The sequence below is a fragment of the Leptodactylus fuscus genome, chromosome 11 (genome assembly GCF_031893055.1).
Source record: "Leptodactylus fuscus isolate aLepFus1 chromosome 11, aLepFus1.hap2, whole genome shotgun sequence".
Lineage (NCBI taxonomy): Eukaryota > Metazoa > Chordata > Amphibia > Anura > Leptodactylidae > Leptodactylus > Leptodactylus fuscus.
Genome location: NC_134275.1, coordinates 36,808,230 through 36,822,583, shown reverse-complemented (window position 1 = coordinate 36,822,583; position 14,354 = coordinate 36,808,230). Strand labels below are relative to the sequence as shown.

At 43.5% G+C, this 14,354-nt stretch overlaps 1 protein-coding gene across 5 annotated transcripts in view; it reads right to left on the bottom strand.

Annotated features, from left to right (window-relative positions):
* Positions 1-3,035: 3,035 nt before the first annotated feature.
* FOXP3 (forkhead box P3) overlaps positions 3,036-14,354 on the bottom strand; it is a 46,527-nt gene continuing 35,208 nt past the window's right edge. For 3 of the 5 annotated variants that reach the window (XM_075259689.1, XM_075259692.1, XM_075259691.1), the window contains exons 5-12: positions 13,699-13,870; positions 9,405-9,494; positions 8,766-8,853; positions 7,914-7,988; positions 7,663-7,825; positions 5,143-5,219; positions 4,586-4,687; positions 3,036-3,246 (exon numbers count right to left, since the gene is read on the bottom strand). In XM_075259689.1, the coding sequence (XP_075115790.1) occupies positions 3,121-3,246; positions 4,586-4,687; positions 5,143-5,219; positions 7,663-7,825; positions 7,914-7,988; positions 8,766-8,853; positions 9,405-9,494; positions 13,699-13,870 (893 nt within the window). In that variant the 3' untranslated portion in view covers positions 3,036-3,120. The remainder of the gene's footprint in view (positions 3,247-4,585; positions 4,688-5,142; positions 5,220-7,662; positions 7,826-7,913; positions 7,989-8,765; positions 8,854-9,404; positions 9,495-13,698; positions 13,871-14,354) is intronic. The other 2 variants (XM_075259693.1, XM_075259694.1) reach the window with 2 other exon arrangements.

Below are 14,354 nucleotides of genomic sequence, written 5' to 3'. Positions count from 1 at the left end.
TATCTTTTATTATATAGCGGTATGCCGGTTTGTACAGTTTGTTTTTTTTCTCCCGCTGTGCAAACAGCAGCAGGTCTATGTACAGTATACCCAGCCTAATAAAGGAATGAAAAGGCCAGTGTTTGTCAGTTTTCAGTCAGTGTGGTCTAAGTAATGACCACTAGGTGGCGATGTGAGCATGTCATATATGAACTGTATTATGTACTGGGTAATCTATAGGTTGCTTAGGTTGTTTTATTTTTACTTAAAGGGGAAGTAGTTCTATCTTGTTAACTCTTGGTATTCCACTGAATCGCTAAAAACAAAAATGCAAGATACAAAACTCAGTGGGGGAGGTTCATGTCTGTGTCTGTGGTTCCTTTGCATCTTGTCAAAAATCCTGGATGGACAAAGTCCAGAATTTTCATCTGACAAAATGATGGGCACCATAATGGATATCCAACAGACCTTATTATAGTCAATGAGATCTGTGGAGATCTATTGGTGTCCTCAATGGTGGGATCTGTCTTCAGTGTTCATTCTGCTTTTCTGTAACTGTGATGGATAAAGAACACTGTAAATATGGACCCTGCCTCAGGGTATGTTCACATGGCGTAGTTTGGCGCTGATTTTGAGGGGGGGTGCCCTGAATCTAGCTTGAATTCAGGGACTGATGCAGGGTGCTGAATAAGTAAGTGTCTTGCTTGAACTTGCTGCAGAAAGTAGAGAGAACTTTGTGGAGGAAATGTACCTCAAATTCCTCTTCCTGTCATCCATGTGAACATACCCTAATTTAGGACCTTGAGTTACATACATAGTTACATAGTAGATGAGGTTGGATGAAGACATTAGTCTATCAAGTCCAACCTATAACCCTACAATGTTTATCCAGGGGAAAGCAAAAAACCCCATGAGGCTCATGCCAATTGCCCCAATTCAGGGAAAAAATTCCTTCCTGACTCCAATCTGCCAGTCAGTATAAAAACCCTGGATCAACGTGTACTTAAAATCTAGAATCCATAACCCATAATATTGTTCTCTTCAAGAAAGACATCCATTCTATGAACTTGTTCAATGAATCCACCATCACCATGTCCTGGGGCAGAGAGTTCTGTTCTTACTGTGAAAAATCCCCTTCTATGTTGCTGGTGAAACATTCTCTCCTCCAGACGTAGAGGAGAGACGTTGAGGTAGTCTTCTGCTTTAAAGGAGTTGTGCCATCATGAAAACTTATTCCCTATCCCTCCAGAGATCAGGTAGGATGGGGGCCTGAAAGCCCCCCGAAGGCCTCCTTGTAAATTGGGTGCCAGTATGTTTTCATGACTGGCGCTCCATTCACTTCTATGGGGGGATACAGGAGATTACAGTCCTGGAAGCCCCCCAGAAATTAATGGAGCACAGATCATACAAGAGCACTGGCGCTCCATTCAGAAGGGGGTTTTAGGGGGACTTCGGTCTCCTGTCCTCCTGATCACTGGGGGAGCCCGTGATTGGACACTTATGATGAAAATACCACACGGTATACAGGGTTTTTTTAATAGACACTGAAGACGAAAAAAGCTGTGGAAAAACGGCGTTTTCAAAATCGCACGCATTTTTGAAAACACAGCAGGTTAATTTTAACTGCAGAAATGGCAAGCATTTTCCCTATAGATTTAACAGGAGGAAAAAAACGCTATGCGTTTTTGCTGGGTTTTTTTCTGCAGGTTTTTTTTTTAACTGCGTTCTGCTACGTTGAGCCTTAGCTTAAAGGGGTTTTAATAAAAATATTGATGAGCTACTCTAAGGTTATCAGATCAGTGGGGGTCTGACACCCAGCACCCTCATCAATCAGATGTCCTCAGGAGCTGATACACAGAGTGGAGCAGTAAAAAGATATCACCGTTCTCTGTGTAGTGGCTGAATTGAATCACTGCAGCTTAACTCCCATTCAAGGGACTGAGTATTGATTTGCAGTACCATGGCCTGGCCACTACACAAAGAACAGAGCTGTCTACTTCCTGCTCCATTCCCTGTGTAACAGCTCCTGAAAACAGCTGATCGATGAGGGCGCCGGTGGTCAGAACCTCACTAACATGATATTGATGACCTATACTTAGGATAGGTCATCAATATTTCATTCTAGAAGACCCCTTTAAGAGCTTTACTTGTACCTGTGGTAAAAACTGCATGTGAATAGCCCCTAATAGTCCCCACCGTTATGTTAATAATAGCCCCTTATATAAATGACTGCCTCCCTTATGTTCATAAGGCTCACTAATATAAATGATGACCTTACCATAAAGACATATGCACATTTTATATAGGATATTATATAGGATATATTTAGAATGGCCCCTTCATGTTCATAATGCCATATAATAACCTCTTATATAAATGATGCCCCTTATATAAATACCCCTCTGTATTCAAAATGCCTCCTAATAGCTCTTATATAAATGACCTCCCCATGTTCATAATCCCCCCTATATAAATGGCCCCTTATCGTCATAATGCCCCCTAATAACCCCTTATACTATAAAAAGACTCACAACTGCTCTGCGGACACCGATCAAGTTAAAAGTAAAGTATGTACTAATGGCGGTTGTGGGGTGGGCCCCCCAGAGTCAGTGGGCCTGGGTTAGCTGCCCCTTCCACCCCTTCCCAGCTACACCACTGGGAAGAGGGGATGGCTTGCCAAATCAGACAAAACAGTGATCATTATGTAACTTGTTTGGCGCTGTACACACATAATTTCATGTTGTCATCCATCTTTTCAACTACCCTATAGGTTCCCAGCACTCTACACATGATTATAGACTTCTTGTTGAGGGAACCCGCATGTATTTTTTGGCAAATTTAGCAACAAACTGTGGCCTACACAAATTTCTGTACATTTAGAGGCAAATAGTTAATTAACTTTATTAGTCCATGGAAGATACACATGTCCTGATGTAGGATTTCAATGTATGTGAGAATTACAGCTGAGCTCATACTCAGGCCATGCCATAAGCCATATCACGTATACAGACAAGCCATTATTCTGAGCCGCTATACCCAGACTAACACCAAGCAGGCGGGTTTATTGACAGAGATGGAGTCACATCTGGTTACTTTATGTACGGGATGATGGTCTGTATACAAGAGTGAAGGCCGGACGAATCAGCAGCAGCTCCGCACTCCCCTCTTCCGCTGGAATTCCAGCTCGTCCACCATCCATACGGCCCCCTTAATGTTCTCCACCCGTACAAAACATTTATGGAGGCTCAGATTGTGTCTCACGGCGTTCTGGGGGGAAATAAAACATACCCTTCTTATATCACAGTTGTCAATTACAATGATTAGCCATAACATTAAAACCACCTGACTAATATTGTGGTCTATGATACTGCTCAGTCCTGTAAATCTATGCACTAAACACTAAATACCAGGAACACCCCATAAAACCCGCCATGACCCCTCGTCCACTTTTGGATCTTGTTAGTCACTCAGATCCTTATGTTCTCCCATTTTTCCTGCTTCAAGTACGGTCTAATATATCACATCTGACATCAGGCGCCATTGTTACATGATGAATGTAATTCACCTCAGCTAGTTGTAATGTTATGGCTGATGGGTATGTGGGAATCCTTGAAGCTGTGTATGACTATGTTCACACAGCAGAATTTGTAGAAGCCGAAAAATTCTGCTTCAGGAATTCAGAAGCAAAATTTTTCTGCTTTACCAAATCTGAACCGGAATTTTCAAATTCTGCCTCAAATCCGCCAGGCAGTATTTCTTTGCCTCCAATTCATTCAATGGGCAATTTCGGGCAGAATCCGCTTGAGGATTGAGCATGATACTGTTTGAAAATCAGCAACTGTCTTCCATTGAAATGAATGGAGACTTATTTTGAGGCAGAATCAGCTCCATGTGAACATAGTATAAGGGTGGAGACCTCTTCGAGATTATTCACACGGGCATTTTTTGCACGGCCGTCATGCTGCCTTTTAAAAAACAATGAGAGTAAATGTCTGTTTTCGACAGACTGATAGACACGTACACAGACATGTTTTTTGACAGATACATAAAATAGACATGTCTATACACCCATAGACATTCATGGGTTTTAAAATAGCCACGTGATGGTTGTCATGTGAATAAGGCCAAAAAAAGGACAATGTGACCATTTTTCACAGCCGTTTAGGTTCTTCAAAAATGGAACAGTCATGTGAATCAGGCCTTAATGGCATCAACAACCCTGGATTTTGTGCCCTTCTACTGCCTGTGACCCCATGTTGGTGATGTCATTGACCTACGTTGAGTTTCTCAAGGCCTCATGTTCCTTATTTGACCTACTTGGCTTAACAAGTATAGAGTGGAGGCTGACATTTGCCAAATTATTAACTAAGATCTAGTCTTATATCAAATGTTCTAGAAATTCTACAGTAATTTCTTTTAAAATTTTGATTTCAAAGACAATCATAACTGCCCCAGACCACCAAAACAAAAACTACTCATTGCAGTGCCCCTCCACTATAGCTGACCGTTTGGTTCTCATGCAGTGACCCCCCTCTATGATGTCTGGACACCCTATTTGGGCGTATAGATGGGTTCTTATAATAAGAGTATGTTATAGATACAATACCTTCCAAGTGACCTTGTTAAGTCTGAAGAAAGCGAACATTTTAGTAAACCAGTGATAGATTTCATTCAATGCCAGCTGCTTCTGTGGTGACTCCAGAATTGCCTATAGGATATAAGACACTCAGTGTTAAAATTTTTCCCAGTGGAGCCCCTAGTGGTGACTTCTGGTAACCACTATGATGGTGTAATGCCAAACATCAACCATTGTTTCTTTTCCTTATATCTGTTGCCAGACATCTCTGCCGGCAGCTTATATTCCTGAGAACAAAAGGATGGGGTGTGTCGAGAACCAAATGTTCTGCTCATTATTTCACCCGGCATTTGAGGGAGAGTTGGGGGGACCCCAATTTAGATGGTTGGTGGACCCCAAATTAGATGGTTGGTGGGTTCGGCTGACAATTATATTATGTGTATGGGCTGCATAAAGGGGTTGAGAGCAACTTTTCCCTATCCACAGACTAGGTGATATGTTGGAGATTTGTAGAGATCCAACCACTGGGACAGTTGTGCACCCTACATCAAGTATGTCCCCGAATCCTAATACACCTATTTACTTACCCATCGAATAAGAGAAGCATATGTGAATGGTGGACGAACGTTGTTAGTCTTGTAATAGTCAATGCAGGTTGTCATGTCTGTGAATATATCAGATATGGTTAGTGGATTAACACAGCCAGGGGTAGCAGGCAGAAGTGGGTAACATGGGCAAAAAGCAAACTGGGGAGACACTGAGGAGTAAGCAATTGATTAGTACTGCCCCTTTCTGGTTTAGATTTTGACCTCAAAGATAGTTATAGTTCATAATAAATACTTTCATACATTACGCAAAAGATGTGGAAAAAAGCTGGATAATATTAAAAAACCCTAACAACAAACCGAGGCTATTATATTACATTTTGGGGCAGCAGTTTTTTATCTCTAGTTGGAAACTATGCAGTATTGGCTTATATCATGCTTTGGGCAGTATGTTGCCCGGCTAAAATATATCTCCCCCTGTCTCCCCATACACACTTGGCTCATCTGAGCATGTATACTGAGTAGTAGGGGGGAAGAAGCCACTGGTGGCAGATTATCTTTCCAAGAACAAAAAGATCTGGCATGTTGAAAACCAAATGCTCTGTTCAATTTCTCTCACGACATTTTGGGGAGAATTGGGAGGACCCTATATTAGATAGTTGGTAGGTTCAGCCAACAATTGAGTCAGAGGTTTGCCCATGACAAGAACTTATCCTCTATCTATAAGATAGAGAATAAGTTACAGATTGGGGGAGTCTGACCATTGAGATTCTCAATAATAATGAGAACAGGGGTGCTTCTGAATATACTAGAGGTTCACACAAGCATGCTGCTGCTCCATTTATTTCTATGGGGCTGTACGGGATAGTCAGATTACTAGTAACGACCATCAGCAACATATTCCCTAGCTCGTGTAATGGTGGGTGATGGATTATTGGAACACCACCGATCTGCAACAAATTACCTAGCTTGTGTATCAGTGGGGAACAGACTCTTGGAATACCCACCAATCTACAACTTTTCCCCTAACTCATGCGTCAGTGGGGGACATATTTATGGGATCACCACTGATCTGAATTTATTCCCAATCTTGTGAATAAGGGATACATTGCTCTCATGGGCAAAACCCTTTCACACTGCCAAACTAATAGATGACATTAGTAAATTTAGGCCATTATTTCAGATATTTCCTAGGAAAACAATAGACAGAATGCATGTCTTCATCAGACCCACTGAATTCTGTAATCTCTGAGATCAGATTATGAATGTAGGACATAACCCAATATCTGTCTCTTATCTCGGTGTCTTCAGTCGCTCGCTATCTCTTATAATAACGGTCCGTCTATCTCAGAATGTTCCTTGGATTCTCAGTACAGGTAATCCGTATTTTAATGAAATATCCAGATTGATAAAAGTCACCATTCCAAACACAAATGCGATCAAACATTTCTCGCACATCTTTATAATATGGTGTTCTTGCCAGCGCGGTTCATAACAATGATCTTCTACATCCGGAACCTATCGCGCTTCCCAATTACCGAAGAAACAAAGCAATAATGATGTAATTGCAGATAACAAGCGCTTGGCGCAGCTATCTCTGCCTGATAACAGACCGCCTTTATAACCAGATAAATTCACTTTTTGTCCGAAAGGTTTTGTGAACGTTCTTACAATTAGCATATGCAAATAAGAGCCTTACATCCTAATCCATTTACATTCAGGCCCCTTAAGCTAATGCCTGTTATTTGTTAGTCACACACAGTTTACTCCGCCAGAGCCTGGGTAACGCTAAGTATAGATTGTCGCCATTAGTGCGTTACTCATTGTCATTCCAAGCAGACAACTCCGTTAGCTTTTAGTCTATCAAGCAGACATTATGGTCAGCTTCTTTAATTGACTCCTGCGGTTAAAGGCATACGAACCTCATTGTTTTAAACTTTTCTCATATTTAAAGGGAATCTTTCACCAGAAAATTACCTATTTGTTATAAACAAAGTTCTTATTCTAAACATTTTTTTAAGAATTTTTAATATTTTCTTTTAATTTTGATGTTATTGTCTATATTTTAAAGGGAAAGTGCCACTAAAAATGGCCTATTTTTTTAAACCAAACTCATCTGACTCACTTCTGGTGATCCCAGCACCTGCGCAGTTGTTCAGTGAAGCCTGGTGCTCCCATCGCCTGTGCACTGCAGCCGTGGTGTACTCCTCTGGGTTCACTAAAGAACTAACGCCAGCGCAGGGAGTACGGCTAATAGGTAAGGGTAGTATATAGGGTTATTTGGGACCCTAAACCATCAAGACTTGTGGGTGGTTTAGTGTCACAAATTGTCCTGACAGGTTCCCTTTAAATGGGTGCTGTCAAACTTTAACGTAGGAGTGGCACATGAATACCACAGTGAAGCAATGTACCACCGTAAGGCTCTGTGCACACAGCAATTTCATGCACATGATAGCAGATACTACAAAATCACCCAAAACTCCAATTGTCTGCAGAAAACATCTGCCATAATATAAATGATGCACCAATTTCGTGAAATAGATACTAAGTAAGGATACCAACTCTCAAATATATTGAAGCTGGAGCCTTCCCAGATCTGTCTTCTTAAGGCCAGGACGGTGTCGGAGAAATCCTTCTGCAGTGGAACAGAGAGGTTGAGTCCGGGCCAAGGGGAGACTCCAGAATGATGGGATGGTTGGAGGATTAGGCCGCGTTCTCTCGCCTTCTGTACAAGATTACAAAACAGTTGTTGGTGAACCTCACAGCCCTGACATTAGAGATTAGTCAATGTTGGAAGGAGGTTGTCCACTTACAGCTACATGAACCGTGCCGAGCTTTCCCGTCATCAAGCTTTGCATCTCAACAAGTCTATGTTTCTCAACAGCAAGCTGTCATGAATAAGATAATGCCAACATGTCAGACAATGGTATAAAATACTACATCTATTGTGCTCAATTTTGTCCTGGTCCATCCAGTTACCAACCACAGAAAATCCAAAGTTTTTGTCCAGAGTGAAGTCAGACACTACAGCGCTAGAGTTATTCGGTTGACCTATTAACTTGTAGGTCCTTGGTAGCGGTTATCATTTCCCACCCAAGAACTTAAACAGGAAGTAGCTCTTTTTGCCAGCAAGGAGGCTGATTACAAAAAGACCCCAAGGATCTCCAGATCACTGGGTGATAGCTGGCATTGTGGTATGGGATGGATTCCTTTACTTCAGGTATAAGCTGCATGTAGTGAACCAACACTAAATAACAGTTCCCTAATATACTTGAAAGCGTCCTTTTAACACCAACATTTTAGGCACATGATGACTAAATTTTTGTGATTATTGCATTACTGACATTGCAGGTGGCATTGCAAAAAAAATTCAGGTGCTACAATACCACTCAACCATGATCTATAAACCTGAGCCTAGAGAGCAAGGGGACGCATTAAATGGCCATTCGGAGAGTCATAGAGCTGGTCATTTGACCATGGAACGCTACTGAACCCTATAAGGACATGAAATAGATACCCTGACAGATTCTCTATGATATTGCCTTGGACCCCAGGAAGTCTCCATGGGTTATAATCCTTTAATGCTTTCCTGTTTAGATCAAACGTCACCACTTTCAGCTATGTGCTTGCTAACACCATACATGAGACTAATACTGGTGTCTCACCTGCTCCTCTAGACTGTGAACCACCTCGGTCTGGATGAGGCATTGCACTGTGCTTTTGTCGTCCAAGTGATGGTCATTGTACAGGTGTCTGAGTAGACAGAACATATTCATGGTGAGTACTAGCAGTGACTTAAAGAAGTTGACTAATTCAGACAAGCTCATATGAGGGTACAGGTCCCATTGCCAGAAGATGCTCCACAGGGATCTTGCTGCTGGATTAGTCTCCCCAGATTTTTTTTTACGGCAAGAATGTCTTACCTCTCCTGACATGTCTGTTTTAGTAAATACGGTTATTCCACTTCAGACCCATATTCCCAAGTTATCACCCAATCATAGGCTAGGTAATAACTTGCACAATGGCAGGGATCGGTGCACCCGCCTGCCCTACCACCAATCCATTCAAAACACAGGACTAAACTTCCCCATTCTTCTGAACACTGGGAGTCTAGGTGGTTGGACCCCACCAATCTGCAAGTTATCCTATATGCTATAGTTAAGTTGTTAATTTGGGAATACCCCTTTAACTTAGAATGTAGATACTATAGGTTCATATAATATGTATACTCAGTTTTAGGTACATTAGTCAAATTATTCTTGTGTCTATGGAGATCTCTCTATGTGATTTGTGAATTTCAATACCTGAGAAAATTGCGTTGATCTGTGAAAGTCTTCTCACACCGAGGAAATTTACAGGCACCACCATAGTGAACAGGATAGATGTGTTCACTGCTTCAAGACACAATACAAATGGATGACTTAGTAACTTATCAGACAGATGACATGTTGCAGAATGTCAGATACATTATTGCTAGTTCTTCAACTATTCCCTACAGATCCAGGCGTCAAACATCTAAACCTGGCCGAAGTCATTCAAGGGAACCTGTCACATGGAAATGCAGCTCAATCTACAGGGAGCATGTTATAGAGCAGGAGGAGCTGAGCAGATGGATATAGAGATATAACTTGTATGTTATGCATTTATGTCTTTACTCTTTTTGGCATTAGAAGCAGTCATTTAGTCATGGGGCAGTGCTACCTATGATTGGCAGCTATCTCTATATGTGCAGTAATCCAGTCATGTGTGCGGTCCTATTAGTGATGGCAGCTATTTCTATATATACTCTTATCTAGTTATGGGGACTGTCCTATTAGTGACTGACAGCTATATTTGTATGTACAGTAATGTAGACCTATCTATGATTGACAGCTATCTCTTTATATGCAGTAATGTGGTCACGTGGACGATCCTATCAGTGATCTCAGCTATCTTTGTACGTACAGTAATCTAGTCATGGGGGCGGTCCTATGAGTGATGACAGCTATCTCTGTATGTACAGTGACTTAGTCATAAGGGCGTTCCTATCACTGATGATAGCTATCTCTGTATTACACAATAATCTACTGGGTAACCTGTATGATATGCCATCTCTTGCCATATAGGCACATTCCTCACATTGTATATGGTAACACCTACCTAATGTCAGGAGTTACTATTTAACATGGAATCATGGCTGTACTAGCCAATCTGATTGACATATATGGATAATAAGTTTGTTTGGGTGTACACACTGATTTTATTTGGGTGTGTTCATAAATGTCACTTACTGTACAAATGTTTTAGAGAATGGAGAGTTTTTAATTATGATGTATTTATTTGTGTCATTTTAAGCAATTTTGCACTTGAGAAAGGACCATCAGTGGTCCACAACGCATTGTGCCATGTCCGCTTTCCAATAATAACAGCTGGATGACAGGTAGCTCTGTATATACAGTAATCTAGTCATAAGGGCGGTCCTATCAGAGATGACAGCTATCTCTGTATGTACAGTCATCTAGTCATAAGGGCGGTCCTATGAGTGATGACAGCTATCTCTGTATATAGTCATCTAGTCATAAGGGCGGTCCTATCAGAGATGACAGCTATCTCTGTATGTACAGTCATCTAGTCATGGTGGTGGTCCTATGAGTGATGACAGCTATCTCTGTATATACAGTCATCTAGTCATAAGGGTGGTCCTATGAGTGATGTCAGCTATCTCTGTATATACAGTGATCTAGTCATAAGGGCGGTCCTATCAGAGATGACAGCTATCTCTGTATGTACAGTGATCTAATCATGTGGGCAGTGCTATCATTGATGACAGCTATCTCTATATGTACTGTTATCTAGTCATGGGGGCGGTGCTATCAGTGATGACAGCTATCTCTGTATATACAGTTATCTAGTCATGTGGGCGGTCATATCAGTGATGGCAGCTATCTCTGTTTATACAGTGATCTAGTCATGTGGGCGGTCCTATCAGTGATGACAGCTATCTCTGTATATACAGTCATCTAGTCATAAGGGCGGTCCTATCAGTGATGACAGCTATCTCTGTATATACAGTGATCTAGTCATGTGGGCGGTCCTATCAGTGATGACAGCTATCTCTGTATATACAGTCATCTAGTCATGTGGGCAGTCCTATCAGTGATGACAGCTATCTCTGTATATACAGTGATCTAGTCATGTGGGTGGTCCTATCAGTGATGTCAGCTATCTCTGTATATACAGTGATCTAGTCATGTGGGCGGTCCTATCAGTGATGACAGCTATCTCTGTATGTACAGTGATCTAATCATGTGGGCAGTGCTATCATTGATGACAGCTATCTCTATATGTACTGTTATCTAGTCATGGGGGCGGTGCTATCAGTGATGACAGCTATCTCTGTATATACAGTTATCTAGTCATGTGGGCGGTCCTATCAGTGATGACAGCTATCTCTGTATATACAGTCATCTAGTCATAAGGGCGGTCCTATCAGTGATGACAGCTATCTCTGTATATACAGTCATCTAGTCATGTGGGCAGTCCTATCAGTGATGACAGCTATCTCTGTATATACAGTGATCTAGTCATGTGGGTGGTCCTATCAGTGATGGCAGCTATCTCTGTATATACAGTGATCTAGTCATGTGGGTGGTCCTATCTCTGTATGCAGTCATATATGGTGAGCTGTCCATCACTATGTAGGACCACCACTAAATTAGAGCAGAATCAGTGTAGGTCCTGAACGCTTGGCCCTTGGTTTACGCACTCTTTACATTTCAGTTGATAGACTTGCTCCAAAGTCATCCTTATCTGTGTATAAGAAACAACAGTCATGAATGCAGCTATGGTCAGCCATTTTGGTTGTTGCAGGAAGCTGTCCTTGGTCACATAGTCACTGGCCTACGTACATCCATACACTGATCCTTAGAACATACCTCCCAACCGTCCCGATTTCCGCGGGACAGTCCCGATTTGGGTGACATGTCCCGCGGTCCCGGTTGGAGGGAGGTATGTCCCGATTTCAACTCAGATCTGTGTCCAGAGGACGCAGATCTGAGTTGAACACACATGCGGCTGAAGGAAGGAGCTGACACAGGTCAGCTCCTCGCTTCGCCGCTGCCCGCCTCTCTCCCTGACACACGCGGCTGAAGCTGCTCGCGTGCTCGCTTCGCCGCTGCGTCTCTCTCTCTCGCTGACACATGTGGCTGAAGCGAGGAGCTGACCTGTGTCAGCTCCTCGCTTCGCTGCTGCCGCCGGCTCCTGGCTTGTAGACGCGATGTACACGCCAGGAGCCGGCGGCAGCAGCGAAGCAAGGAGCTGACACAGGTCAGCTCCTCGCTTCAGCCGCATGTGTCAGCGAGAGAGAGAGACGCAGCGGCGAAGCGAGCACGCGAGCAGCTTCAGCCGCGTGTGTCAGGGAGAGAGGCGGGTAGCGGCGAAGCGAGGAGCTGACCTGTGTCAGCTCCTTCCTTCAGCCGCATGTGTCAGCGAGAGAGGCGGCGAGGGAGCGGAGGAGAAGGTAAGTTTAATGTGGAGGTGGAACGTGAATCTGGGGGCAGATGAAGGAGAGGACGGCATGACATTGGGGCAGAGATGGGGGACATGAATCTGGGGGCAGAGATGGAGAGGACATGAATCTGAGGGCAGAGATGGGGGACATGAATCTGGGGGCAGAGATGGGGGACATGAATCTGGGGGAAGAGATGGAGAGGACATGAATTTGGGGGCAGAGATGGAGGGACATGAATCTGGGGGCAGAGAGGGAGGGACATGAATCTGGGGGCAGAGATGTGGGACATGAATCTGGGGGCAGAGATGTGGGACATGAATCTGGGGGCAGAGATGTGGGGACATGAATCTGGGGGCAGAGATGGAGAGGACATGAATCTGGGGGCAGAGATGGAGGGACATGAATCTGGGGGCAGAGATGGGGGACATGAATCTGGGGGCAGAGATGGAGGGACAGGAATCTGGGGGCAGAGATGTGGGACATGAATCTGGGGGCAGAGATGTGGGGACATGAATCTGGGGGCAGAGATGGAGGGACAGGAATCTAGGGGCAGAGATGTGGGACATGAATCTGGGGGCAGAGATGTGGGGACATGAATCTGGGGGCAGAGATGGAGGGACATGAATCTGGGGGCAGAGATGGGGGACATGAATCTGGGGGCAGAGATGGAGGGACAGGAATCTGGGGGCAGAGATGTGGGACATGAATCTGGGGGCAGAGATGGGGGGACATGAATCTGAGGGCATAGATGGGGGACATGAATCTGGGGGCAGAGATGGAAGAGGGACATGAAACTGGGGGCAGATGAAGGGTGTATATGAAACTGGGGGAGAGATAGAGGGGGGACATATAATTTACGGGTGACTGTAGGAGGATTATACTGTGTGCGGGCACATGAAAAATTAACGAGTGGGCGGAGTCAACACAAAAGTGGGTGGGGCTAAATTTGCCGCATAGCGCGCCGCACATTTTGTCCCTCTTTCGGTTCTTCAAAAGTTGGGAGGTATGCCTTAGAGTTGTCTATTCACACTGCTGTGAATTTTCTGCCTGCTTTACGTCCTGTGTGAACATACATTGCGATTGACCCTCTTCTTTGTACCACTACTGACCTGTCCTTATTCACCCCGTCACTGAAGGCTTTCTTTTGGGGTCTCTCGGTGGTATTTGAGGACAGTTCCTGTACATAGGCAGACGTTGTGTTTCTTTTGCTGACAGAATCTTCCTCGCCTTTTCCAAAGCCTGATTCCTGTTGGACCCAACCCAGACTGGCAAGACTGTATCCTGTGACAACATAATCACATGGAGTACATGTTTTCAGGGTCAGACATGGTGAACGTCGAGGGAGGATCAAAGATTTCACATATTTAAGGTGTGTACCTCATATTTGACTTCACCTGCCACTCACTTTGTACTTACCCGAGGGCTTATCATGCTGAGTCTCTATTAACCCATCCATAGGAGTATAATCCGATTTATAAATAAATCATTCTTCCCGTATAACTTCATTAAAGGGAAACTAACACACTTTTATATTACCCCAATCTCCATATATAAAATGGTGATCACGGCCATTCCTATAATTAAATGATATGTTATCAATATGTGATCAGTAGTGGGGAGGGGCGACACATGGGACCACCACAGATCAGCTCTTTGAAGAGCCTGTGGCACTCATGAGCACTATGGCCTCTTCCCTGTGTCAATGACATCACATTCATTGGTCACATGGTACAGTCACATTCAAGTGAATGGGGTTGAGCTGCAA